Below are 25,610 nucleotides of genomic sequence, written 5' to 3'. Positions count from 1 at the left end.
TTTTCATAAATGATGATGTGAAATCTTAGCAAACAAAAAAAAATCGTCGCTGTCCTGACGAACCCTCGAATGTCCAAATTCAGTTTTTCAGTAAATGGGTATATTTGCAAAACCCAGTGAGATTATAATAATGATTCAGCAAAAAAATCACAAACTATGGAGATATGAGGGTTCAGAAGGACAGCATCAAAATGAAAGTGATATGCATGCATTTTGATGAAGATATGAGAAACTACTGCTATCGTCTCATTTCTTAAAAAAACATGAAGGTGTTAACTTTGCAGCATGTAGTCGGGCTGCAGTTTTTAGGCTTTTGGTTATATAACTGAAGACATGAAAACACAGCCCGAGTCAAAACTGGAAGCATGTTTAATATTGCTCTACTATTATCCTGAAAGGCATAATTGGAGTTACACATCTGAACTGATCGTAGTTACAGAATCATAGGTCTCTCTTTTTGCATTGAACAATATATACAATGTAAAATAAATACATTTACACAAATGGACATATCGTTTGGAGCACACTGTAATGATGCACATCACAAAAATATACAGTTATTAGTTTTACCGATGTGGAGCACATCTAAAAACTACAGACATGGTTCTCACTACAGGTTGTATCAGCAACTAGGCTGAAAAAATCATATTAAGCTTTACAAATGTTCTTTCCCCTTCATTTTTCTGGATCAAAGCCTTTCCCTCAGTGGTCTACGTTTCTGTGGTAGACTGCCAAGAAGTCTAGATACATTTGGCAGACATGTCGATATACATGAATAAATACAACCGATATCTATAACCTCTTTAACATTGAAAAATAGCAGCTGTTTGTACATTTGATTTTTAATTCTATTATCCTATAATTTGCGAAATAGTCCAATAGATACAGGATTTTCATCTAATTGAATCATAAACGTCACATCTGCATGTTGTTTCGTCTTACTGAGTTAAATAGGAAAATAGCTCTAAAAAAGTCGTCATGGTTACGTCTAAATTTGTATGCTGGATAGATGAGGGTGTTGAAAGACACAGTAAAATTGTCTCTAAATGGTTTGACAGGTGTCTATACCATTTTGTTCAAAATTACATGGTACCCATAATAAAAGTTTCGCATTGTTTTCCTTTTGTGCACTAACAGCATTGGAAGAACTTATAAAAATGAATGAATGATCTTGAAGATCAGGACCATTCACTGCAATGAAGTCTTACAAAACTCAAATGAGTTATAAAGCTTATTTTAAAGTCGTAGATGACAGACTAGTTTCACTTCATTTCAATTGTGATTTGTATTGTAACACGACATAACAACAACAACAAAAAAAATTACAGCACCTCTTTTGCCAAAAAACTGTCCACATGAAAAATTGAAAGTGCCAATATTTTCTCAACAGCAAGACCCCCAACCCCATGTTTTGACCATCTGATGAGTTGCCATGAGCAATAAAATCTAGAATCACATTACACTAACCTTTCCAAAGCACAATCTATTTAGAGTTTAATGGTAGATACAGTGCATTTATAGAACAAGACTGTGAAAAAACAAAACCCCCATCTCCGTTTTACTTGAAAAATGATCTGTCCTTTCATCTTTTTTCCTCATTTTTATTAAGCACACAGAGTCAAAGTGATAGTTTTGAAAACTGATCTTACACCAAAACAAACAAAAATGTTTCTTCCCTTTGCAACCTTAAAGTGTCAATACATTAACCAATGGAGTTCAGCATGGAAGGCCCTATGTACAGCATTTCGTTCAAGAAAAAGGACAAAAAGAACGGGACAAAAAGGGAAAATATGAAAACAGTACTATTTTGAACGCATATTTTTCATTGTAACCTATGATACACAATGTTAGTCTACGAGATAGGAATCACACAGATGGTCTCTTGGACATATATTGTACCGCCTTTTAAATATCTGTTATTTACTTATATATCAGCATTGATTATATTGATCATTGATCTAGCAGTAACTAAGAAGAGTCTTTTTTCAGGTTTTAAATGTTTTTCCCGGAAGGTAATTTGAGAACCCACAATCCTTTGCTCCTGAGGACTTGTACATCCATTATTGTCTCCAATTCTAATCCCTGTCTCAAAAAATAAAAGACAAAATAAAATAATAGTAATCAAATAAATAAAAGCATACTGAACAGCGAGACCTGTGATGTCCACGGGTAGTACACTACATATTTGTGACAGAGGAAGGGGGAAAACAGATGTTTCAGAAAAACACAGCAGACATGAAACACCAAGAAGCTGAGCTACATTTTTTTTTCATTTTCATTATTTTTTCTTTGATCTGTTCCAATAAAATGTCTTAGGTTAGATTTATAATCTGTTAATTTACAATATACAATGCTTAAGAATATTCAGAAAATACCCCATACTAATACTGACATATTTCTGATGAAGGCTGTGGATTGCTTGCTTTGATATTTAGCCTGTCTGCTATAGATGTCATTTTGAAGAAGATTACATCACATTATGATATCTCAGGACCGCCATGAAACTAAACCTACGTTGTTTCTCCATCTGTTTGTAGAGATATCTTCCCTAAGTGCTATTTTGCTTAAAGTTCAAATGCTGCTTCAGTATGAAATAAGGTCAATAGAATTTAGAGGCTGAAGATAATATATATATATCTATATATGCATATATAATATTTTATTGGTGATAATGGTTACGGTCCTTCTGGCCATATGATGTATGTAATCTATCATCTTATGACAAACACAGACAGAAAAGCGAAAGCGTCTGGAAATTCAGTGTGGCACTAAGAAAGGAAATTTGCATACATTTACATCTCTGCTTTTTAAACATCTATTGCTTAGAGAAGAGAGCAGGTTTTAGTCTTCATGGTTCGTAATTACGAAACATGGCGGTCGATAGAAAAACGTAAAGTTCAATTATTAACATTATATGAAGAAATATAGTGTTTGATGACCATACCATATATTTACATCCTTCGGTACATTAAAAATACACTCAAATAAAACATCCTGAAATAAAACCAATAAATAAATTAGTCTGTTCCTTCACCGCTGCAAATTCACCTTTCTATTGCATGAAAGACTAAAGCATTAGGCTATTCCCTGAAAAGATCAAACAATGAAACCGTTAAAAGAGGCTCGAAGGGTTTGGAAGACTTGAAAGAAAACAACAAGGGACACGATCATACCACATGGTGAAATAATGGTGAGGAGCAGCTTTTTCAAAGACGTCAAAATCTCTGTTTGGCTATCGTGTTGTTAAACTGCTCCGAGGACCTCAGATGTAATACTGCACATAGTCACTATGCTCTGGCTCTTATGGTACAGAGCAAAATGGAAGCTGGACAGTAAAGTCTGGGGAAAGTTTAGCTTGCTGGTGTCCACTGGGTGGACCTCCTTCCTTTGGCAGGGCTGGTCGTTCTCGGCTCCAGAATTTCTCTTTTAAAAAGCAATGAAATGTCTACAGCACAAAAAAAACTCAGCATCGGATTTTCGAGAAGAAACGAAGTCGACAGCTGGTTTAAAGTCCCACTGCTACGTAATGAAAGCAGTCGTTTTTTTCCATTTCATATTTTTCTCAATAATCACATTAGTAAATCATTCTTATATTTACGTATCATCGTCAGTAATTAGAAGTACCATTATGGTTATGTTTTAAGTTATTATTTGATAACGTTTATAGACAAAGATTTCACAAATAGTGGTGGAGAGTTAGTCATTGTCTGCCCGGGTGAAGGGGCGGAGTCAGTGACGTACCCCTCCGGCTTGCTCGGTATAACGCAGGGCCGATGTGGTGGTGGAGTTACACCTTGGCCTCCAGCAGCTCCAGAAACAGTTTGTGCATGGGCACTTTGCCGTCCTGTTTGATGCTGTAGAAGTGCTGCACGGCCTTGGTGGACGTTTGCCGGAGCAGTGGAAGGGTCATGAGCAGCTTGCCGGCCCGGCGCGGGTCCTCTGGGTGCTGGCCCGCCTCAAAGTCCTGCAGGGCCTCATGCAACACGTCCTGGAGCTTCTGCACAGCTTCCACGTCTTCTATATGCATGGAATCTAAAAAAAATGATCCAGTGCAGATGGATGAGTAACGTCAGAAATAATACTGGTTAGGATATCAAATATTAATCTACATTATGAGAAGGCATTAGAAGCTAATATCGTACAAATGTGCCAAATAGGTTGCAGGACACCTCTTCTTCTTATTAGGTCTAGACCATCAAAATATGAGGTGAATGGCACAAAATGCATAAAACACAAAAATGTTGCGTTTTTTTATTTTAAGGTATTTATTCGTCAGTTTATTTGGCAAAAAGGCTAACTGCAGTATCAGGAAATATGGGTTGTATTTGAACAAACATTCAAAGTACAAGTTTTAAACATGAATACAACGTTTTAAATACATCTTAAATAAATATAAAGCGAAGATGCTTTGGACATCACTTTTGGCCACGACTGTACATGATACAGTAGATATAAACATCATGGTTGATGAAAATGTCATGGATAAAAAACTAAGGCTGTACAAGACTCCTGGGCAGGACTTTTCTTGAACCCATTTCAGGCGTACAAAATCCTGAGGACTAAGTCCTGGCAAAGGCAAAAGGATTAAAAGAATGTGATTCATCCTTTTTTGCCAGCCCTAAGCTCATTCTCCAGTGATTAAAGGCACACTCGAGTGTTAAACGCCACGTGTTTACAAGCCTCTCTATGGGGCTGATGAATGGCACGAGCAACAGAAACAGTGTTTGGAGTGGAGCTGATATGGCACTCGTCTGAGCGAGAGAAACAGAAGCTACAGTCAGGAAACAATACCTCAGCCTGACTGGCATTGTCTGCCAGAAATGTCAAACAGGCTGCATTTGCATTTGCACTGGTTAGTACAGCATTCACGGCCATTCACCGAGACCGACATGCCTCTGAGAACGCAATTAGTCTCAGAAAGCTACTACAGTATCTTTGCTTTGTTGCGTTTCAACGGTTAAAGGGATAATTCACCCGGAAATGAAAATCCTGTCATTATTTATTCACACTCATGTCTTGTGAAACTGGTATTACTTGCAACACAAGAGAAGTAGGCCTACGTCTGAAAAATGTACAAGTTGCTCTTTTCTATACTGTTAAAGTGAATGGTGACCACAGCTATCACATTCAAGCGGTCCCTAGTCCCCATCCACTTTCATTGTATGGAAAAGAAAAATACATCAAGACAGAATGAATTTCCAGTGAACAATCCCTTTAATATATTTTCCAACAAATCCAAGCTTTGATAAAACTCTCACGGTTTTATCAGAAAGTGTTTTGTCTGACTCTCTTTATAGACTAACTCCACTGATGGTATCGACTCGGTTTTCTACTGTGGCGTGTCAATCCAATCCTTTTCCCTCAGGATAAAATGTCCAAATGCACACTGGCTTTTGGCAAAGATGTCACGATCAATACATTGCCTCGAATCAATTGATACATACACGTTAAATAATAATTGTACGGTCAAGTATTGATAAAAGCAAGACCTTGCGAGAGGTTTCCTGTGAGATTCCTATATTAACAGAGAACGTTCTCTGTCCTTCGGGCTGGCTTGCAGGCCGAATTTCCTGCCCGCTTCGGGCGGTTCAATATTCTAACCGTTCAGTGTCTGGAGCGCGCTACTCCACCCATCTAGAATTCAGACAGCGAGGTCTCGTGACCTGTGATCCGACAGAAATCCCTGGCAGGAAAGTGCTTACCAGCATCTTTCCACGTGAGCTGCCAGACCGGAGACTCTATCAATCTCACCATCACTGCTGGAGGCAGAGCAAAACTTAAAGCATTCTGAGAAAAGTAGATTTCCAGCACAATATTTGTGTCTCATAAGTGTCGCCTTTTCAGACAAATGTATTATTTTTTAATACATAGGTTATACTATACGAGTACTTAAAGGACCGGTTTACCTAAAAATGAACATTCTTTCATCATTTACTCATCCTCACGTCATTCCAAACCTGTATGACTATCTCTATTCTGCAGAACACAAAAGAAGATGTTTAAAAATCAAAAAATGTTGTCAAACAACACTGGACCCAATTGACTTGGGACAAAAAACCCAGACACATTACTTAAAACATCTTCTTTTGTGTTCCACAGAAAAAACAATGTGATTACAGATTAACAGACTATCCCTTTAAATCACAAATGTGCATTGTCTCACTGATGTACAGTAACCATCAGGGTTTGTTTAACCATGGTATTTGTAATAAAACAATGATAATAAAAATGCTTATTTATAGTAAAACTATAGTGACACCAGTGTTGTTTTTCAAAAGGAATTAATAATTTACTAGAATAGACTTTAAGATGATTTCCCAAAATTACACAGGAAAAGTGACAGTATATTGACAAAAATATTTAATCTGTGGTGAAAATATTAGAGGTCTTGAACCTCTGCTCGATTTCTTGTAAACTCAATGAAATACATTCACGATTGACTTTTCTTTATGAATAGCTTCTCTTGTTATTTGCTTATGTCTTAAAATACAGCTCAATGTGTTCAAAGTGAAGCTTTGAAATAAATAAGATAATCTCCTCACACAAAATGTTTCCCTGAGACCAAATGCTTAAGCAACACTGTGTCCATTGAAAGTCTGTAAAATATATCGGCTTCGAGCAGAACTGCGCAGCACCTCAGGGCTGTGGAAAATAGCGGAGTGCATCATTTTTGTCAGCAGCTGTCTAAAACACTCTCCTCTCCCGTGAAAAAGAAGTGACAAAACGGCTCACCTTTAAAAACGAACATGATGCATGTCTCTCCTGAGAGAAGCAAAGCCACAGAATTCTTTTTCTCCAAAAAAGTAAAGCATGAGAGAAAAAATAGAGCTAGCGCTAGCATTTAGCCTACAGGAAGCCTCACTGCAAGGATATGCTTCAGTGAAAACGCATAAAGCCCTATCATCTCTCAGACGACAACCTTCTGAATATATCTACATATCGACCGCATCCAAAAACCGGTTCTCGGGGAACGTGCACGTCAACAAACAGAGACGAGCTGCTAATCGTCCAATCAATTAAAAAATAATTTCTCAAAAGAGTCACGCGCTTTCTCTCTCAGGGGTGCACTTTGGGCAGAACGGCCCCCGGTGTCTGCGGAGCCAGGCTAAACTAGCGAGCCGTCATCCGCAAGCGAGCAAGAGCAATCTGCTTTTTCATTTTTCAGCATGGCCAGGCCCAGCCGGAGATTGATCGTCACATATGGCCCCAGAAAACAAACTGTCAATACCTTGAGCGCTGGAGAATTTGAACAAATAGCCGCCCTCCCATTCAAGCTGCTCATTGCGTCCCATTTAACAGATTTTATTGACAGTTTCCTTCTTGTAATTAAAGGGAAAACTACTGGCCAGCAACCAAGATAAAGTTCAAAGATGGGGTCAACACAAAGGGAGCCGGAGGGCCGTGGCGTGACTGTCGATGGTGGACAACATCAGAGCCTGTTATTGACATGCAGGTGCATAGTGATGGGCTCCTTACTTAAGAAGCATCTGAGGAGAGACTTATGCTAATTCCGACAGCGGCCTCGGACGTGCTTTTGAAGGATTTCAAAAGGGGCGGGGAGGGCTGGGATCACTGCTTTGTGTGTTGTTGTGTGTGTGCATAAGTAAAGGAGGAGAAAACATGACAGGATGAGAGATTGAGCTCACTTATACCATCCCTGAATACTTTTAGATCCGTGTTTGAAACTCTTAAAGGAGGAAATGAAATCAATTGCAATTCTTTGTATGCTCTTACATTTTATAGTGATGATGTGTAAACAAATGCTTGTGATGGAAAATTCAAAGGATGCTAAAAGTTAAATAGCATCTTATTTTATTTACACTCTTTTTCATTTTATTGTTCAATGTTTTCTTGTGATTTTTTTTGCTGAAAGTACGAATTCGGTACAGTATGAATCTGGTGTCCGCTTATTTTACCTGAGTTAGCGAGCGCTATAGCTTTAAGAGTGACAAACTCCTCCTTCTCCAGCTTCATGGCCTTGTATTTCTTCACCAGCTGCAGAATCGCATTGTTTAGGTCCAGCAGGCCGGCCAGCTTGGACTGGTCCTCATCCATAATGTAGTCCTCAGCGTAGACCAGCTTGTCCTCAAAAGAGAGCGAGCGGTAGACCACGCGCAAGATCAAGATCTCCATCCACGCGCTCTGCAGAAGACTCATCTGGTCCGCCAGCGACAGCGTGGAAAACCCTGAGAAACAGAAGGAGGGAAGAGCTTTGTGTAACTTAAATACAACAACGATTGTTAAGCTTCAAATCGACATTCAATGGCATATATGAACCAGGGGAAACAAAAGAGCCTTTTCAGGGTTTTGTGAGAAGTTTCTGGTTCACGATGGTGGGGAGAATTGACATTCTGGAGGAGTAATGCAGAGGAAAACTCCAGCGGGAGCAAGCTGAGGCACCTAGCACGAGTCTATGCTCTCGTCTCCTGCCGCGTTGCTGGCCAGGGGGCATCCTGAGGGAGGGCACTCCTTATCTTCCCCAACATGCAGCATGGATCAATTCTTCCCATCACACCAACTGAAAGACTAATTGCTTGCCTCAAACTCCTTCGCCTTCCACCTCCTCCACTCTGCACACACACTTTTCCCTGTTTTTTTAGCCGTCTTTTTGCTTGATGTGAGGGAAATCACGAAGTTCCTGTTCATGAACACTAAGTGTGTCTAAAACACAAGGGAGTTAAACCCCATGTTTTAATAGGGTCCCACATCACATTTAATACCTCAAACTTTAAGTCATAATTTATGACTTTGTCTAATGTTATATGAATCGATAATAAAGACAACTTGATAACAAACCTCAAACTTCCACTATGAAAATGTTTTAATTACTATAGAAAATAAATTGTATGTACAGAATACAAATAAAATGTTTAGTGTTCAGCTATTTTTATTAGTCAACATACTAAAAAGAAATAACCCTGACCCTATAGAAATAAACACATAATAAAAATGACTTTTGTGAATTGTCTTTTTTTCGTCGTCTTTTTAATTTAATTTAATTTGTTTTCATTTTCGTTGTGTTTTGCTAGGGAAAATGGGACATATTAAAAGAGTTTCAGTTTAATACCAAAATGTATTATTATTTGTACACATAAAACAATCAGGACAGTAAAGTCAATCACAACAAAACACAAGGAGAATTATTTCTAAAACTCCTTCCAGAACCAAAGCAGTCAAAAAGTGGTTGATATAGTGCAAGTAATAAAATCATCTAACAGACTGGAGAACTGCTTGAAAGCCCTCTGTCGGCTCTGGAGGCAAGACACAGGCACGGCAGCACCTGTTGGCGTTGGACGCCCATCTGACCGTGAGTCTCCTCGTACCATCTCACTCCTCCTGCTCTTCCAAAAACAGATGAGGCATTTCTCTTTGCGACACCAAGGGGGCTAATCTGGGCAGCAGGGGAACGGCAGGAAAGAGATGCTTACCAACATCTGTTGAGGAGAGATGCCTATAGATGAAGCGACCGATTTACCTTTTTTCTTTTTAAAAATCATTTTTCCATGAGTTAATCACTAATGGCAAAGAGCTCATTAGGTATAGGTTTCAGGCTATTGTTTATATCAACCGCTAATTTATGATCCCAAACTGTTAACATCTCTGATCTCATTAAGGCAGACTAAGAGCTGGTGAGCAGTTGGTGGCTTCCCTGGCCTGCTGGTGCTCGTGTGCTCAATGCCAGTTGGCAGAGTCATCCTCTACTACTTAATAAAATCATCAAAAGGGATTAAGCCAAGAATTTCTTAAGGGGGTCTAACGCAGCGCTGCTACATTCTTACAAAGAGACTGGCCTCAATGAAAGGTGGCACGGACTAAAAATAAGATCACACTCCATCCCTCTCCACGGGGGCACTTGTAATCCTTTAATATTCCTGATACTTTGGAAAAACTCCATGTACAGACAAAGTCAGATTGTTTAAAATCGCAAGACTTGTTATGAAATTGTAAATCAAAATGAATTGAAATCATGAGTTTGAATAAATATTTAAAGTTGTCGTATCATATTGTGCGTTCAAATATTTTTTCCTATTCTAGGTTTAAACGCCCAAAAATACAAAAGCTGACAGTCAAAACATTGCCCTGTAGGTTTGAACATCCCAACACAACAATGGTTTAGGCCTGTTTTGTTCTGTTTGGCTGACCAATGGAAGACCACAGGGGTGGGGTGTTCCTGAAACCAATTTAATAATCATTAAAAACCGTTAAGAATCACACACTTCAGGTTTTGAGGGATTCTAACGCATTTGTGATCCTTATGTAATTTTTGGATAGAGGTTATTATTAAGGCAAGCAAATCGTAAAGGAGACAAAGAGAAAGAGTGCATGCGGGACAAACAGAGAGACAAAATAAAGCCAGGGGGAGGGTGGGAGAGATCTGGCCAGGGCAGGGGGGGGTTTGCAGAGTGGCAGATGGACGGAGCCCATCGCCTAGAGCTCCCCCCTGTGCCACTCCCAGCCCTTCCTCCCAGCCACTGCTGTTAGTAAATAATTAGATTTACACATTCCCCAATCTCCACACATCTCTCCGCAGAATAATTAAAAGCCGGATGATTAGTTTATTGAGTGGAAGGAAGAACTTTTTTTCCCTCTTTATTGAGGTCCATCAATGATTTTATCAGGGGTTCCCGCTTTTACGGTTGTCATGCCAGCGCAGGCATCCAATTTTTCTTATCTCCCTGATTAATACAAATGCTGTTTCAGGACGCATTAATTAACAGATACAAATCTACGTTCTCATGGCCGGATCGATGGAGAGAAGAAAAGAGCCATCAATGTGAATTTACTGCTGATGATGGAAAAGGTTCTCCATTGACATTTACGCGAGGGCAAACTTTAAAGATGCATTTTTTCCCTCTTTTCATCTGTTATTTCATTTCACAAAAGAGCTCGGTGGCGAACGCGATTACGGTTCACCTTTGGATGCTTTGCCGCGTGAGAGAGGATCCAAAGAAGCGATTTAAAGCCCGTCGCTGTCATTTCAGCTGTGTTAAATGTGCCCAGGTCTTTTTTCTAGTAAGGACTTACTGTAACAAGAGAAGTTTTGATGACTCAGTGCAGACTTGACACTGGACAAAATTCATTTTTGTCACTGGATTCCTTTTTACATACATTGCTATATTTAATGTTATTAGGCATATTTTGGTAATTTTATCTACTCAGGTACTCAACATGTCAAGTTAGAAAAAGTCATTAAAAAAACTGACCTTTAAAACCCTTTAAACCCAAACCCTTCACCGAAACATTACAAAATTGACACATTTTAAATGTTCTGAAATGGCAGAAAATGCAATAAAACCCTAGTGATAAAACGGCTGTTTTTATCTGATCAACATTTGTTTGATTTTTCATATCACTTTTCTTTCATTTTTATTAGTGTATTTATTCATTTATTATTATCAATCTGATTTCTCCTGTCTCCTTATGAAGAAAAAAGCAATCCATGTATTTTAGGATAAGAGTCTCTTTTATTTGGCAGACACAAAGCAGACTGCCCCATCCGGATGACACACGGGCATTATCTGATCCAGTGTTCAATCTCCACTAGCGTCCTCTCAATTTAATTTTCTTTGCCCGAAGACGAGCTTCAGACCTCAGCTCTCTCTCTCTCTCCAGCGCTGGGGTTTTGCCACTGGCAGAATCTTTTCTCTCTTCCTCCTTTTTCTCTCTATCTTCTTTTTCTCTTAGTAAACTGATGCACTTTGTGGTAGACGGAGAGGAAAGCCTAAGCATTGAGATGTGTGAAGGTTACGTTAGTGGAAAGTATCCGATGGCCGAGGCCTCGTGAAACCTGCGGTGGCTTTTCAGAAGAAATAAGCGTCGGAGCGGCGCGTAGCGCGGGCTGACAGAAAGAGGCTGCAGTGCAGCCATGCGAAATTAACCCCTGCCGGGCAGGACTGCTCACCACCAGGCCTCACAGCAACCACCGGCTGTCTGTCTGCCAAATCTTTTCTGACTGCACGTTTACACCACTGAGAAGACCCACCGGTACACACACACACAATTCTCCTCCTCTTCCTCAGGGCAGACTTCACCTCAGTAATGCTGCTTAGCCGTCATACGAACACGCACACACACGTACACTTGACTCCTCTGTGACTCCCTTGCAACACCCCTGTTTATTTGCTCATGGTTTCAGGGTAAATGAACACGCTTGAGCAATGAGAATCAACGCTATTCTGCGTACAGACGCTTCCTCCTCAGCTCCTGAATACACAAACGACTCGCGTTCACACTTTGTCAAGATGATGATGACACGGTGACTAATCTACTTGTAAAAATAGTGCTGGAGAAACTAAAAGGTGAGAAACTAGTAATGTTGGTATAGTCTAAATTGTCATATTGGCTTAAGAGAAAAGCGTGTGATAATTCATGCAAAAATAACATACCAACAACAGGTCAAGATGTTCAATTGTTCAGAAACTAATGAAAGCATCTTTTTTTATCGGTCATCCACTCTTTGAGCATAAATCTAATTTAATAAGTGAATTTTCACACTATTGGAGCTATTGGTTTTACACATTTCGAGTCTATTTTATCTATATAATGTAAAGATGTTTTCAGCTACAAATGACTGTAATACTTTTGCTTTGTTTTGTTCGTTTTCTGTAGATTTTGCCCCAAAATCAGCACATAAAATATTCTGTAAACCTGCCCAGACTGCACTTAAAAATGGATACAGAAGGTGCTATTAATATGATATATCAATTTAGTGTCCAACTGATCTTTATAGCCATCAAATCTAGATCGAAGAATAAGTTTAAAGATAAGACGGTGCGCAAACAATGGCAAAATCCATAAAAAACATTCATGTCAGGCCCTGTGTGTCCATTTACATGCCTTTGTGAAGCGCTTGCCTTCTCAACTAAACCAGACGTGCCAACAAACGCCCACGCAAACAAACCTCAAATATTAGCCTACAGAAGTCTTGCACAAATCAAAAACAACATGAAATGGCAAACAAGTGCGTTCTGTGTGTAAACAGTCGGGTCTTTAGTCAACCCCCAGCCCCCCTCAACAGGGAGGGGGACACAGGGGAAGGAATGACAAGAGCCGCATGCACACAAACCGACACAGCAGCTTCTCTTTGCTTTTATCACCGGCCTCCTTTCATCTCCAAAACAACACCAGTCAGAGACGGAGAGAGAGGGAGAAAGGGAGGTGGGGGGAAAAAAAATCACACTTTTTAGGAGGGAAAACACATTAGCACCGCCATAGCTGTCCACTTCCATTTAGCGGCTAAGCAAATATTCACCTGTCAGTGTGAGGCGTGCTGCTGTACAGCGCTTACTGTGATCACACGAGCTCCGCTACGGTGTTAAACAGCTGCTGGCTTCTGCTCCACCATTCAATAGAGTTAAATGGAATGGAGTGCTTTTCCCATGGGCTTTTGTTTGGGGAAAAAATGGAATGGTATTTTATGTCACTTACAATTTTGTAACCGTATTGAAGGGATTTTCGCAAGCTGAGACTTGAGAGCCAATCAAAAGGCTAATGCTGAGGAAAGGTGGTGAAAAGGGGTCAAAGGTTAAATGATTGTACAATGAGAACCCTTCAAATGAAGTCAAAATTGACACCGTTTACAGCTTATTGTGTTGCAGTCTCATCGTGTCCAATTTATTAGTTCCATGTCATTTTAAAGAAGCAAAATGTTTTTCTTTGTAATTTATCAAGACAATGCTTTTCTGCTGATGCCACCAAAACCCTTTCTAAACCTTTACTTTCAATCACACGGTTCCACTCTGGTAACGCCCACTTTCCGCAAATCCCGCCTGACTCCCTACGTAACCAAAACAGGCTTTTTCATATTAAAAAAGCTTCAATGCCATCAGGCACTTTACAGCTCATGATTTAAACAAAGCTTATTGTGTCGCAAAGTTTGTCGCTTTCCTCCGATCTGCTTCATCTAAAGGAGAAGAGATGCCACAATGTGAAGTTTCTTGATTCTAATGCATCTAATTAGCAATCGGCAGACTCTTAATTGCATACATTAAGGGCGATTGGCGGTGGAGATTAATTCTAAATATACCCAGGCAGCTGGTTAAGATAGCATGGATTACTGTTCGGACTGTACTTTTCCACTTAATTGCGTATGAAAACGAGGCCGCGTCAAGCACGTGTGCCCCGGTGGCGCGAGCGGAGAAGGGCGACAGCTCCCTGGATTGCAATAAAGCATCTATGGCAGAGACTCCACAGATGGAGTGACATTAACCACTGTCCCGAAAAGCCATTTCCAACAATGAAATATCAATATTTACATTTTAATTACACCTTTTCCTCTTTCTCCCCGGAGTCTCTTACGGATGGCTCTGCGGTCGTGAGGTTGCATGAATGTGGAGGTGATATCAGGTTAAGGGTTTGGGGTGGAGCTGGTCGGTGGAGCTTGATATTAATCTCGGATGCCTCTGTAACATTAGTTGTTTTTAGAAACGTTAAAAGTGATGAAATAAAAATCAGAATTTACAAGGAAACTCTTTTGATGTAATGAAGTGAATAGGGACTAGGGTCGGTTTAAATTATTAACTTATGTACTAAACAATATAATAGTCCTTTTAAGGGTGAACTATTCCTAAAATCAAACAAATTCAATTATTAACACTCTTTCAGTTGGTTTAATACCAAGGTTTAATCTCGAACTTCCAGTTTTTTTCTGCGAATGTTTGCAAAAACAAGCAGTTTTTTCCTGTTTCTATTAGGTGGCATTAGAGTAGTTTGCACAGAGCTTTTCCCTACGGCTTTGATGTGCGCTCCCCCGCGGGGGTCAGCACGGCTCGCCAAAACCTTGGCTCTGCCAAACGTACAGAATACAGAAGATGGGGCTGCAGCTCTATCACGCATACATGTATTAGCAAAGGCCATGAGATGCATGCTTTAAATCTGAGCCTACGTTTAAAAGCGTGAGATAATGTGTATGTGTGTGTTTGCTTATGATTGAACGGATTGGGAGGGGTGCAGGGAAAATACTTATACGGATTCATTTGTTTTCCCATGCTGATCGATAAAGACCCTTACGAGGTTTTATTGACAAACCGTATCTCATCTTTACGTTGCGGAAAAAAACCACAAGAACAAATCTTTGAAGATACATTTCCCTCTACAACACTCTCATCGTCTGTGATGAATTTACCACATCATATTATTTATATGCGTATCATTGGAGATTAAAAGAAAACCTCTGCATGGATTAATTTCATTCTCAGGGATTAGCATCTCTCCCCTCACGATCCAGGTAGACAAACAGAACCAGAGGAATGCCCCGTGTTTCTCCCACTCGAACAAAACACATCCCGCATTAATGGCACAGGCAGACAGACAGCGAGCCTCACGCTCAAAGCGTAACTTAATGCTTCCGAGACAAGACATTACCCCATTCCACAGCAATGAGCACCTTTTAATTTCTGCAAAAGCCACGGCTGAAAATCTTAATTAATTGTTCCATACTGCTTCAGGGTCATTATGCAATGTAATAAAGGCCGTGTAATTATGAAATTTTACAGCCATTACTGAGGCTGATAGCTCGTATTTCATCATCAGGCGGGCCGATGGCTTTCCGGGCGTGCGGGTCCACGTGATGGACTGCACACAGATCTATCAGGGCCCAAACAATAAGCTGGCCAGGCTGGTGTAATAGCTACCCACAGATGAAGCGAGAGATAAAGACAAACTATAAATCCGCAGCATGAACCCAAATGCTTTTTAGCGCCAGCCCGAAGCCGGTTTTGATTACGCAATTGGGAAAAAACTAGCGAGGGAAGTAGCCGGATGCGTCTCGGTGACACGGCGAGGTGGCTGCGTACGCACTTAACACACACGTTCACACACAAATGAATTAAAATATAGCGAGGGCCGCGAGAGAACCTGTACCGTGACGTAAAGCTATTTCAAGAAAAGAGGGAATAATATAACAGTTATACAAGAAAGCATCGATCATGATAAACACAAGGGCTTATTTGAAGAGGGCCACATTTTATGTGCAAAATATGCAGGGGGAAAAGAACGAGGCGAGAAAGGAATATGCTGATGCCAGTTTCGCCAGACACAATGGCTCCTGGGCCTTAGAAGTACAGAAGAGGTTCTGTGGAGGGAAACTCTCTATACCTGAGGGACTGCAACAAAAGACGGAGAGGAAAAAAGGAAGAGAGAACATTCCGGACACACTGAGGGTAGCAGACATTTAAATCTGAATTTACATTCAAATATGAAAAATGGTGATGAGGAGAAGGACACTTAGATGTTGAGAACGTGCATATGTGTGTTAGGGTCTGTGTGAGAAGAGGGGGGGGAGTGATGTATTTGAACCAGTATTGCTTTTCAATCGCTTTGAATTTGTATTAGCCTGGACTGGCAAAAATCTGATTCAGGATCAGCACTTCTGCTCAGACGTTCCCTCTAAACGCCATTTGTGGATTTCTGAAAGCATGCATTTTTGAAGTAATGCTGATCTGGTCTGCTTTGCAGTGTGTGAAGAGGACGCTTGCTCTGTTTGAAACACATCCAATCAGCTTCATTCAAAAGCAACACACTGGGCACGACCGCATATGTCGCCTGGTCACATTGATAATACATTTACATCCTGATTAAGCCTGCATCCGGAAAATGTCTTAACACTGCCTTACATGCCTTCTGCTGTATAGCTACACATAGAAACACACAAACTAGGTTATGAGAGAGCGAGATGACAAGATGAAAAAATATGTATCTCTATAGATATAGAAATCTACAGATGTATAGATATAAATGAGAACATGATGGTGGGGTCTCTGTTGCACCTCCCACTAAATTTGCTGTCGGGAGATGAGCTCGGGGTACGGCAGGACTGAAATGGAGTTTGGTTTGTATAATTACGTCCATCTATCTTTATATTCCACCAGCATATCACAAATTGAAAATAGTAAAAATTGACTGTTCATTCTGATGGTTAATGATTGGCGGAGACACGGCGATGATTTATTGGTTACTTACTGATGTGACACATTTGCATCTTATTAGATGGAGATTACTAGGAGGCCCTTTCAGATTGCAGGACGCGGCCCTTCACAAACCGCCTGATGGATTGATTTGATTTGCAAATGTAATCAAACTAATAAGAGGGAAAAATGAGCAATAATGCCTTGTTTTTTCAACGGGCAATCACGCAGGGCCGCCCCCCGCTGGTTGTGATGGGCCTGATGGGTTTGTGAGAATACAGTCCTGGTGAGAGGGCAGAAGGTTACTGTCACAAATACAGTAGTGTGAACTCATTTGGCTTTTATGAGGCGGATGTGTCTTTTATGAAGACATACATGCAAAGGATAGATAAACACATGTGCATCATTCGGTGCTCTGTCATGAGAATACAAATACGGGCGTCTGCTGCAAAACATGATGCAAATGTGACTTCTGTCAGTTGCACTTCCAACATGCGCAGATTTGTTTACATTTGTGGTGTGGTGTAGGTTGGGCAATTATATCAGGCACAGTCCCTTTATATTTGGTGCTGCATAGTTTACTAGCATAAACAAAGGAAAAAAGACGAAAGAAAACATTAACTGCAAGGAGAAAAATCTATATTTTCAGCAATAATCACATGAGGACCATCCGTCATGTGATCTGATTCCGAACGCATAATTAAAAAGAATGTTCCATAACGCAGGAATTCCCCCTGACTTGTAACAATATGATACAAAGCCACTTCGACTAAAAGATATTGCTTATATGGTTATCTACCCAAATCTTACACTTATCACTGACTACATTTACATGGACATTAGTAATCTAATTATTTGCCTTATGCTGAGTAAAGCAATATTATGATTAAGGCGTTTACATCAGTTGCTTTAAGAATATACCTTTCATGTTCCCGTTTTACATGTAATAGTAAATAGATCGATTATACGTCCTTATACGGCTTACGTCATTTTACGTCCCTATGCGACACTATCCAATGTTCCCTCCAGAATGCCATTCCTGCTCTTATGGCCATCAAGGCACTTCATAATTAAGAATTGTTAACATTATCCTCGTTTCACGTTCGGAAAACAAGCTTTGAAACCATACTCTTTTGTTTGCCTTCAAACGGTTGACCCCTGCCCCTACACGGCAGTAACAATGCGATTAAGATGTGTACATGTCTATACTGCACTTCGATAATGCGACTAAAATAGGAATACTCGTATAAATTCGATTTGTGTTTACTACGATTACGACTTTAGACGGATTAAGGTAATCAAAAAGCTCTGTTTACATGGTACATTCTTAATCAGAGTATTGTCTTAATCGTGTTAATATTGGAATATTGTTGTCCATGTAAATGTTGTCACTATCAGAAACAAATGTTTAAAATTCTTTTTCTTAAAAATCTTGTCTGTCACTGGGAAGGTTCCTTTTTATACCTTTACAGGTATCCAACACATAAAATGGTGTACCTTTTTGGGGTACTATTGTGTACCTTAAGGACCTTTTGTGTACCAAAGAAATATTATTATTAGGGCTGTCAAACGATTAATCGTGATAATCGCATCCAGAATAAAAGTTTGTGATTACGTAATTTATGTCGGTATACTGTGCTAATTAATTTTGTATTTATGAACACATACACATAAATGCATTTATTTTAGAAAAATATAAAATATAACAATTAATAAATGTTTATTTAGAAATTAAATTATTGGTAAATATAAATTAATACATTTAAATATTTCCTAAATATATAGACAAGTATGTGTATGTTTTGTGTTTATAAATACAAAATTAATATGCACTGTACACAGATATATATGATGTAAGCACAAACTTTTATTCTGGTTGCGGTTAATCGTTTGACAGCCCTAATTATTATATAACGTTCTGTATATGGTACCAATAAGTACAGCCATATTTTATTTATTTATGTTTGCTTGTTGATAGAATTTTTTTACAAATTTTAGTTCTGACCCAAATAATGGTAAAAATACGAGTGCCACAAATATCTCTTACACTTTATCAATATCTCTTCATAATCTAACAATACGGTTATGATCTAACAATGTTTTTAACGATCGTTTTAATGAGAGTATAGGTGGATAATTATACAGTACAAGTAAGAAAGTGCCATGATTTTAGGTAATTAATGCTCGTAATCATACAAATAAATAGAAAGAAAGAAAGAAGAATTTGGCCCCACCTTTAACAACAACAAACAAAACTAAACTGCTTATTATAGCAGCTGCTAACAGCTTGACTTTATTTATAATGACTCGTTTACAGATTCTAATCATGACATCCTATAATAAAACTCTGAGGGACAATATTTAAGAGAGCTTCTGTGTTCATGATCTTCAGTCATCTATGCAGGAGCACAAACACCAGCATCCCCGTTTAGGTTGATTTGAGCTAAACTCAAACCTAAAACCATAAAATCCCTCATTCCCATTTTCTCTTGTCTTCGTATTGTCTGTATTGCCTTTTTCTCTGAGTGTCAGGCTTAATTTAGTGCGTCTCACTTTGCTGGATGTATCAGGAGTGAAACCCCTGCTAAAAGTGAAAATTTGATTTGCTAAAAGGAGCTTAGGGCATCTATTAATCAATATTTGCAGTGTGTCAGGCTGAGGGTGGTGACAGACAAGGCCTCATTTAGAGATTGGTTGGAGTGGGAATATCGGGTGGGGGCGGGGGGTGTCACGAATGGGTTTTCTCCTCTCATCCAAAAGGAGAGAAAAGGAGGAGGGTCCCAAAATCACATCTGGGAAAAGCGCTGCCAGACACGCCAGCATCAGCGAGGAGGAATAAGGGGGTTCACTCCAGTTTGAAGATAATTATGTTTACATATGATTAGCTCTTCCTCCGGTGGGTTCACAGAGCTAATGAGACAAAACTAGCAAGCACGTTCCCTCCAAATGAGACCGCGGTAAGAAAGAAGGAGGGAAACAGTGCCACTGTTATCACGATTCTGAAAGCTTAAAAATGCAAAATAATGTGAGCATGTCTTTCCATTGTGTTGCCTTCACATTGTGACAAGTGTAGTCCAAAGACAAATAAATCATTCTGATTCTTTTCATGAATAGCACGAACTCTTGAGTTACTTCCGAGTTGAACCAAGACCTGTTCTGTTTCATTAAAATTCACACAAATCAGTATCATTACTGCCTGGTAGTAAAAATAGATACTTGCCGTTTTCTATGAAATTACATTTCACACCGAGTAACCATAACATTTCTATCTCCGATGTGTTCTTCTATTCTTCCGGGAGTGGGATCATGCAGAAAGCAAACCTGCGCTGTAGATAAATCCCTCGCTCAGCTCCTGATTAAGACATCTCTGCTGCCCGAGACGGAACGAGAGTAAAATAACTAAAACTGAACATCTTTGTGCAGGGCAGCAGCCTCAGGGCAGTGTGTGCTTCGCTTCGGAAACTTTAATTGCTATTGTTCGTATACAGAATAAACCACTAAGCCCTATATACACAGGTCAACCAATAATGATGACACCTCTATCAAGGCTACAGACTGCACTTACTACATACCAAACGACGTTCTCTGGAAAATATGCTAATATCGCACGCAGCTCAACGGTGCGTCCGTCTGGCTAGCACGTAATCGTCTTATTATGCCCCGAGAAAGCAGGCTGCGATATTTGAGTAGGAGTCTAGCTTCCGTGACTGATTCAGTACCTCTCTCTCCTTCTCCAGAAGCCATTACAAATGCACTGGCCCTGACAATTGAAGGATCGAGAGAGAGGGCAGGAAGGTGTAGAGAGAGAGGGGGAGGCAGAGGAATGAAGTGGAGTGTGGCAGTACCTCGGTATCTACATAAAAGAGATTAGAAACGACAGGATTCCATTTTACAGCTCAATCATATTGTGTTAGCACGCGCTTATCCGCGTGCCAGTGAAAATTGAAAGGGAAATAAAGAAAGAGAGAAAGTCCCTGAGATAGGAGCAAGAATGGGAGAAGCCCGAGCAATTTCAGGCAACATAAAGAGCTTCTAAGCGAAGGCCCTGTCATGCTAAAAAGCTGGCGCTGGTCGGGACACCGGACCATTCTTGTGGCCCGTTTGTCAAGTCAAACGCGCCCACCCGCCATTGTGTGCAGCTGTGTTACGACAAGGCATGTCAGCGCGTTTTCATTTATTTGTATTTCTCCCCGTTGGCGTGAGAGATCTATAATTCTATTTACAGATTTTCTTTTCCACCTCTCCGTTTCACAAACATTTGCGTCCCCAGCGCCGTGACATGCGGCTTAAAATAAAATCACAGACTGAATGCTCTAATCTCGCAAATGAGATTTCTCGCTCTAATCCACATTATGCCGTTTGCCTTTATTTCCTCCCTCGTATTTCGTTAATATCACATTTCCAAAGCCGGCCGTCTCCCACAATGCCCGGCTTACGGGAAGCCGACGTCGGGGTTTGTTCGAGGACCTTCTCTCGTGTTTGTAAATGCCCGGAATGGCATATCAAATGTTTTCACGGCCTACGTGAGCATGCAAATGATCAGAGAAGGGACGAAGCCTCCGCGCATTAAAAAACCAATCAGAAAGGAGCGGCGGCGTCTGCGCCGCTGGCTGAGGGAGCTGCCGTCCCGGCGTCTTTAACTCCATTCCGCAAAACACAGACTGCTTCATTATCCGCCAGCTCTCCGCAGCGGCAGCCCCTGTAATACTGAGTGATGTTTAAATTAGTTTACAATTTGCCTGCTTCTCGCCCAGGACAGATCGTAAGCGAAGGCGCTCAGAAATGTCAGCGGCGCTCCTAACCACCGTAACAAATTGTTGCCCGTACGCTGCACACCTAATGACTTCAAATTAGCGTCTGCGCAAGAGGCTGACAGTTTGTTACGTCTGTTAGCAACATAGCTGCCGTATCATGAGGCATAAATTGGTTTGGGCTCACGGGGAGAATGGGGGCCTTCATCAAGTTGATTAAAAAAAATTACTGTACCATAGAAACCGCGGAGACAAACTAGTCGGAAAATAGAGAAATCTATACACAAGCGGAGACGTGCACGTGTTCGGGGCGTGAGTTGAGTAAGTCGCGGCTGAGTGGTTGGGGGAGGTTAAATGGGGGCCGTTTATAGAGCTTGTCGATTGTGTGCGTGTGTGGTTAAGGTATTCGCTTGAAAAATATCATTTTAAGAAAAAAATGTTTGTGTGCGTCTTGGATAAGAAGGAAACTTCGACCGAGGGTCTCAAATCCGCCTTCATACCGTATCTCGCTATAAGATCATTTTTCTTTGAAAGCAAAATTTTCTTTAGGATACGTTGGCAATCGGAGCGCGAGGAGGAGGAGATGAGAGCCGCAGGAATACCTGCTCTGGAGATGAGGGGGCTCCATCCCCTTCAAACAGACACAGAATTGCCTGCCGAGGTCTAATCATACAATCATCTCTCTTCTGCTGAGCAATCGCTCCCAGTCTGATGCGGGCGCGCAGAATGTGAACTCTAGCGCCCAACACACACTGCCGATTGAGAGACCCCTCTGTTTGCTTCATGACCAGATGCAGTCTATGAAATGAACAAACACACATGGACTAATAAAAACTATAAATGTAAAAATGCAAACATAGAGAGACAAGTTTACATATACGTTCAGACAAAGGTCTATAGGTCTATACTTTGAGGCCAAAAAGCAAGAAAACAAAGTATCGGCCATACTGTATTATACACTATACTATACAACATTTCACAAGCACCTCCTGTTTTAGTTTTCTTATTTAACGTGTAAAATAATTCAGTTTAAAAATGACTGTCTAACATTTGAATTCAGTTCTAAATGCTCTGGTGGTTTTATTTTGTTCTAACGTGTAGTGTTAAAAAACTGAAACTGGAAGTGTGTTGTTTATGTCTACTTTACTACACTAAACTATACTATAATACAGTACATAATAATACACTATATTATGTTCCTGTAGGTCAAATGGTAGCTGCAGCTATTGCTCAAATGCATAAATGTATAAGTAAATAATACACTATACTACACTACACACCAAACGTTGCAATCCATACTACCACCATATTAAATTAAGCTACATGTAATGCCACATTCCAGAAGCTCACACGCTATGGCATCCTTCACATCGGGAGAACCACGTTAAATCCACAGGGCAAGCCTGGGTCAATCTGGCACGGCACATCAGAAATAACCTTTCAATCCTGCATCTCGTGCCTGGGAGAAGATTGGCACTCTCATGAGCTTTAAGCCCATTTTATGGCTCGTGTGGCACTATTGCCCTGTCGGGCTTAGCACGATCACATCCACAATGCACCGGGAACTACAAAACAACTTTTTGTACAGCAAGTGTCCAAATCTCACTATTATTTCACTGTATAGAGAGAATGAGAGAGAGAAAGCTCTCAAAGCAGTCACTTGTAGAAGCCCATTCAGACAGTGAGGGCAGAAGTGGGCCACCACTGTCGTCGACCAGAACGTTTCAGATTAAATGCTAAAGAAGGGCTTTGTTAAGAAGATTACTGGAAACTCCTCATTCTGTGGAGAGTGGTAATAAGCAGCGGTTGGAGCGGGGAAGCACTTGTCTCAATCATGGTCAGTCATGTCATTATCCTTCATGGTTAATGTAAGGAATTCTTTCATCGGGGAGGAAACGCCTGCCCTCCACTGCAGATGTCACGCTGGACCGGGAGAGGAAATAAGATAAAACTAAACAAATTGATCCCTCTCTGCTTGTCAGAGGAGGAGGAGAAATGCTGAGCTAAGGAACATGACAAAGGTGGACTGGTGATGGCAAATGTCATTGATTGACAAGACACAGATTTGTTTAACGCTCAGGAGTGTTTTGCACTTGCTGAAAACAGCAATTACTTCAGTAAATACAAACATGCTCTGTTGTTAAATATTTGCACGTAAAGTGGAGTTCAGAAAGTCTCAGACTAAACTGAAAGTCTGCAATTAAAAATATAATCTTGAAAAAATAAAATAAAAAGTATAATTTATTCATACTTGGTAATAAAGTTTAAAGATTCTGAAAACGATGTGTAAAATTGTTTTTCTAGGCTTTTGTAGATGCACGAGCTATGAAGATCTGGTCATGTCCTACCTGGGATATGCTTGGCCCAGCCAATGTTGACCACCAGTTCCCTGTCGGCCAGGTCACAGAGCGTGGTCAGGGCTTTGATGTCGCTGTCGGGCACGGTGGGGTCAGGCATGGCGTAGATCTTCTCGGGCTCCGCCACCAGCAAGTGAGACACAATCTTGTTATCTGCAAGGCAGCCAAAGGGGACTGTGTTTGAACAACGAGGGAAGAACAAAGAAACAGATTGGGATTATACCAGCAAGGTCATATAGTGTTTGGTTCAGTAGCAACGAAAGCAATCAGATAACATGAAATATTGGCAGAGTTGTTTTCTTTGGACAGAAGGAGTGATGCTTGCGGTATCGAAAATGCTGTTTTTGTTAGACGACTGAACGCAAGAACCTATTGTGCAATGGGGTTTCATGGAACCACAGACATTGACAAAGAACTATTTAAAAACCTTTAAAAGATTCATTTTCTCCTCAAAATGAAAGCTTGTTTGAGTTTGATTCTATCCAGAAGTGGTTCTCAAACGATTTTGCTTTCGTTTTTTTTTGTTTATGCCAAAAGCAGCTTACAAGAATTTTTACGATCACATACAGAATAACAGCAATAATCTATATACACAATATATAAGTAAAGCATAAAATACAATATAAAGAAATAAACATGCAAGACAGAGGAATAATAATAAGATTGTAAAAATCTAATGATTTTAGACATTTTAAAGAATTTTTGTTGATTGTCCGGTGTAGACAAAACATATTCAACCCCCCCAAAAATATATATATAATATATAATGTATAACAAATTTAGAATAATAAATAAATAAATAAAAATGTACTGAATTTTTTTAAGTAGTAAAATAATATTGAAACTGTTTCAATTTTCTACAAAAAAAATAAATAAAAGGATTTTACTGAAGTAAAGCTATTTAACTCATCACAATAAATTTTGCTTCAAAACAGAGTTTGATGTTTAAAACCATTTTCCTGATGTCTGTGACCCCATAAGAACAAACCTTTTACTTAATTTTTGAGTTGTGAACCACTTTTGTAGAGAACCATTCTGTATGGTGCACCTGCATCTCATTCCGGATTACTCTATGAAGTATGCCATGAACATTAGTGTTTGGGGGTATTTTGTCACTCTAATGAGAGAAAGGACACACATTTCAAATCGGATTGCTTCTGTGAGGAAGATTGGAATAGGTGATTAGCGACACTCTTAGTGTTAAATGAAATTCATTTGCTGTTTAATCAACTATGTCAATGCAATATGATAGGCAGACTGAACACACGGGCAGGGCGACAATTTGCACACGTGTGTCTCTGCAACCCCCAAATGAATCGCTTTGAGCCGAGTTCATGTGTTTGAGGTCTGAGGACACAAACACGATCACTAAATTAAAAAGCATTAACTTCTGAGAGGTGTGTGTGTGTGTGTGTTGGAGGATGGGGGAAATGGATCAATCAGCTCAGCCCCTCAACTCCAGGGAACGGGGGGAGGGGGGGTGGGGGGGGCTGTAAGAGCTATCTCTAGGTAAATCTTATTTAATGTTTCCCTAATTAGAATCAATGCAACCCAATTTCCAAACCCCATGCCTTTGTTATGTGCAAATAATCAATCAG

The 25,610-nt window shown here is 40.1% G+C and overlaps 1 protein-coding gene across 10 annotated transcripts in view; it reads right to left on the bottom strand.

Moving 5' to 3' along the window:
• Positions 1-362: 362 nt before the first annotated feature.
• esrrga (estrogen-related receptor gamma a) overlaps positions 363-25,610 on the bottom strand; it is a 153,482-nt gene continuing 128,234 nt past the window's right edge. For 9 of the 10 annotated variants that reach the window (XM_057344579.1, XM_057344586.1, XM_057344582.1 and 6 more), the window contains 3 exons: positions 24,004-24,186; positions 7,917-8,186; positions 363-4,032 (listed from right to left, as the gene is read on the bottom strand). In XM_057344579.1, the coding sequence (XP_057200562.1) occupies positions 3,788-4,032; positions 7,917-8,186; positions 24,004-24,186 (698 nt within the window). In that variant the 3' untranslated portion in view covers positions 363-3,787. The remainder of the gene's footprint in view (positions 4,033-7,916; positions 8,187-24,003; positions 24,187-25,610) is intronic. The other variant, XM_057344580.1, reaches the window with a different exon arrangement.

The sequence above is a fragment of the Triplophysa rosa genome, linkage group LG10, assembly GCF_024868665.1.
Source record: "Triplophysa rosa linkage group LG10, Trosa_1v2, whole genome shotgun sequence".
NCBI classification, from domain to species: Eukaryota; Metazoa; Chordata; class Actinopteri; order Cypriniformes; family Nemacheilidae; genus Triplophysa; species Triplophysa rosa.
The sequence above is the reverse complement of the archived record's forward strand: the minus strand, read 5'-3'. Positions and strand labels throughout refer to the sequence as shown.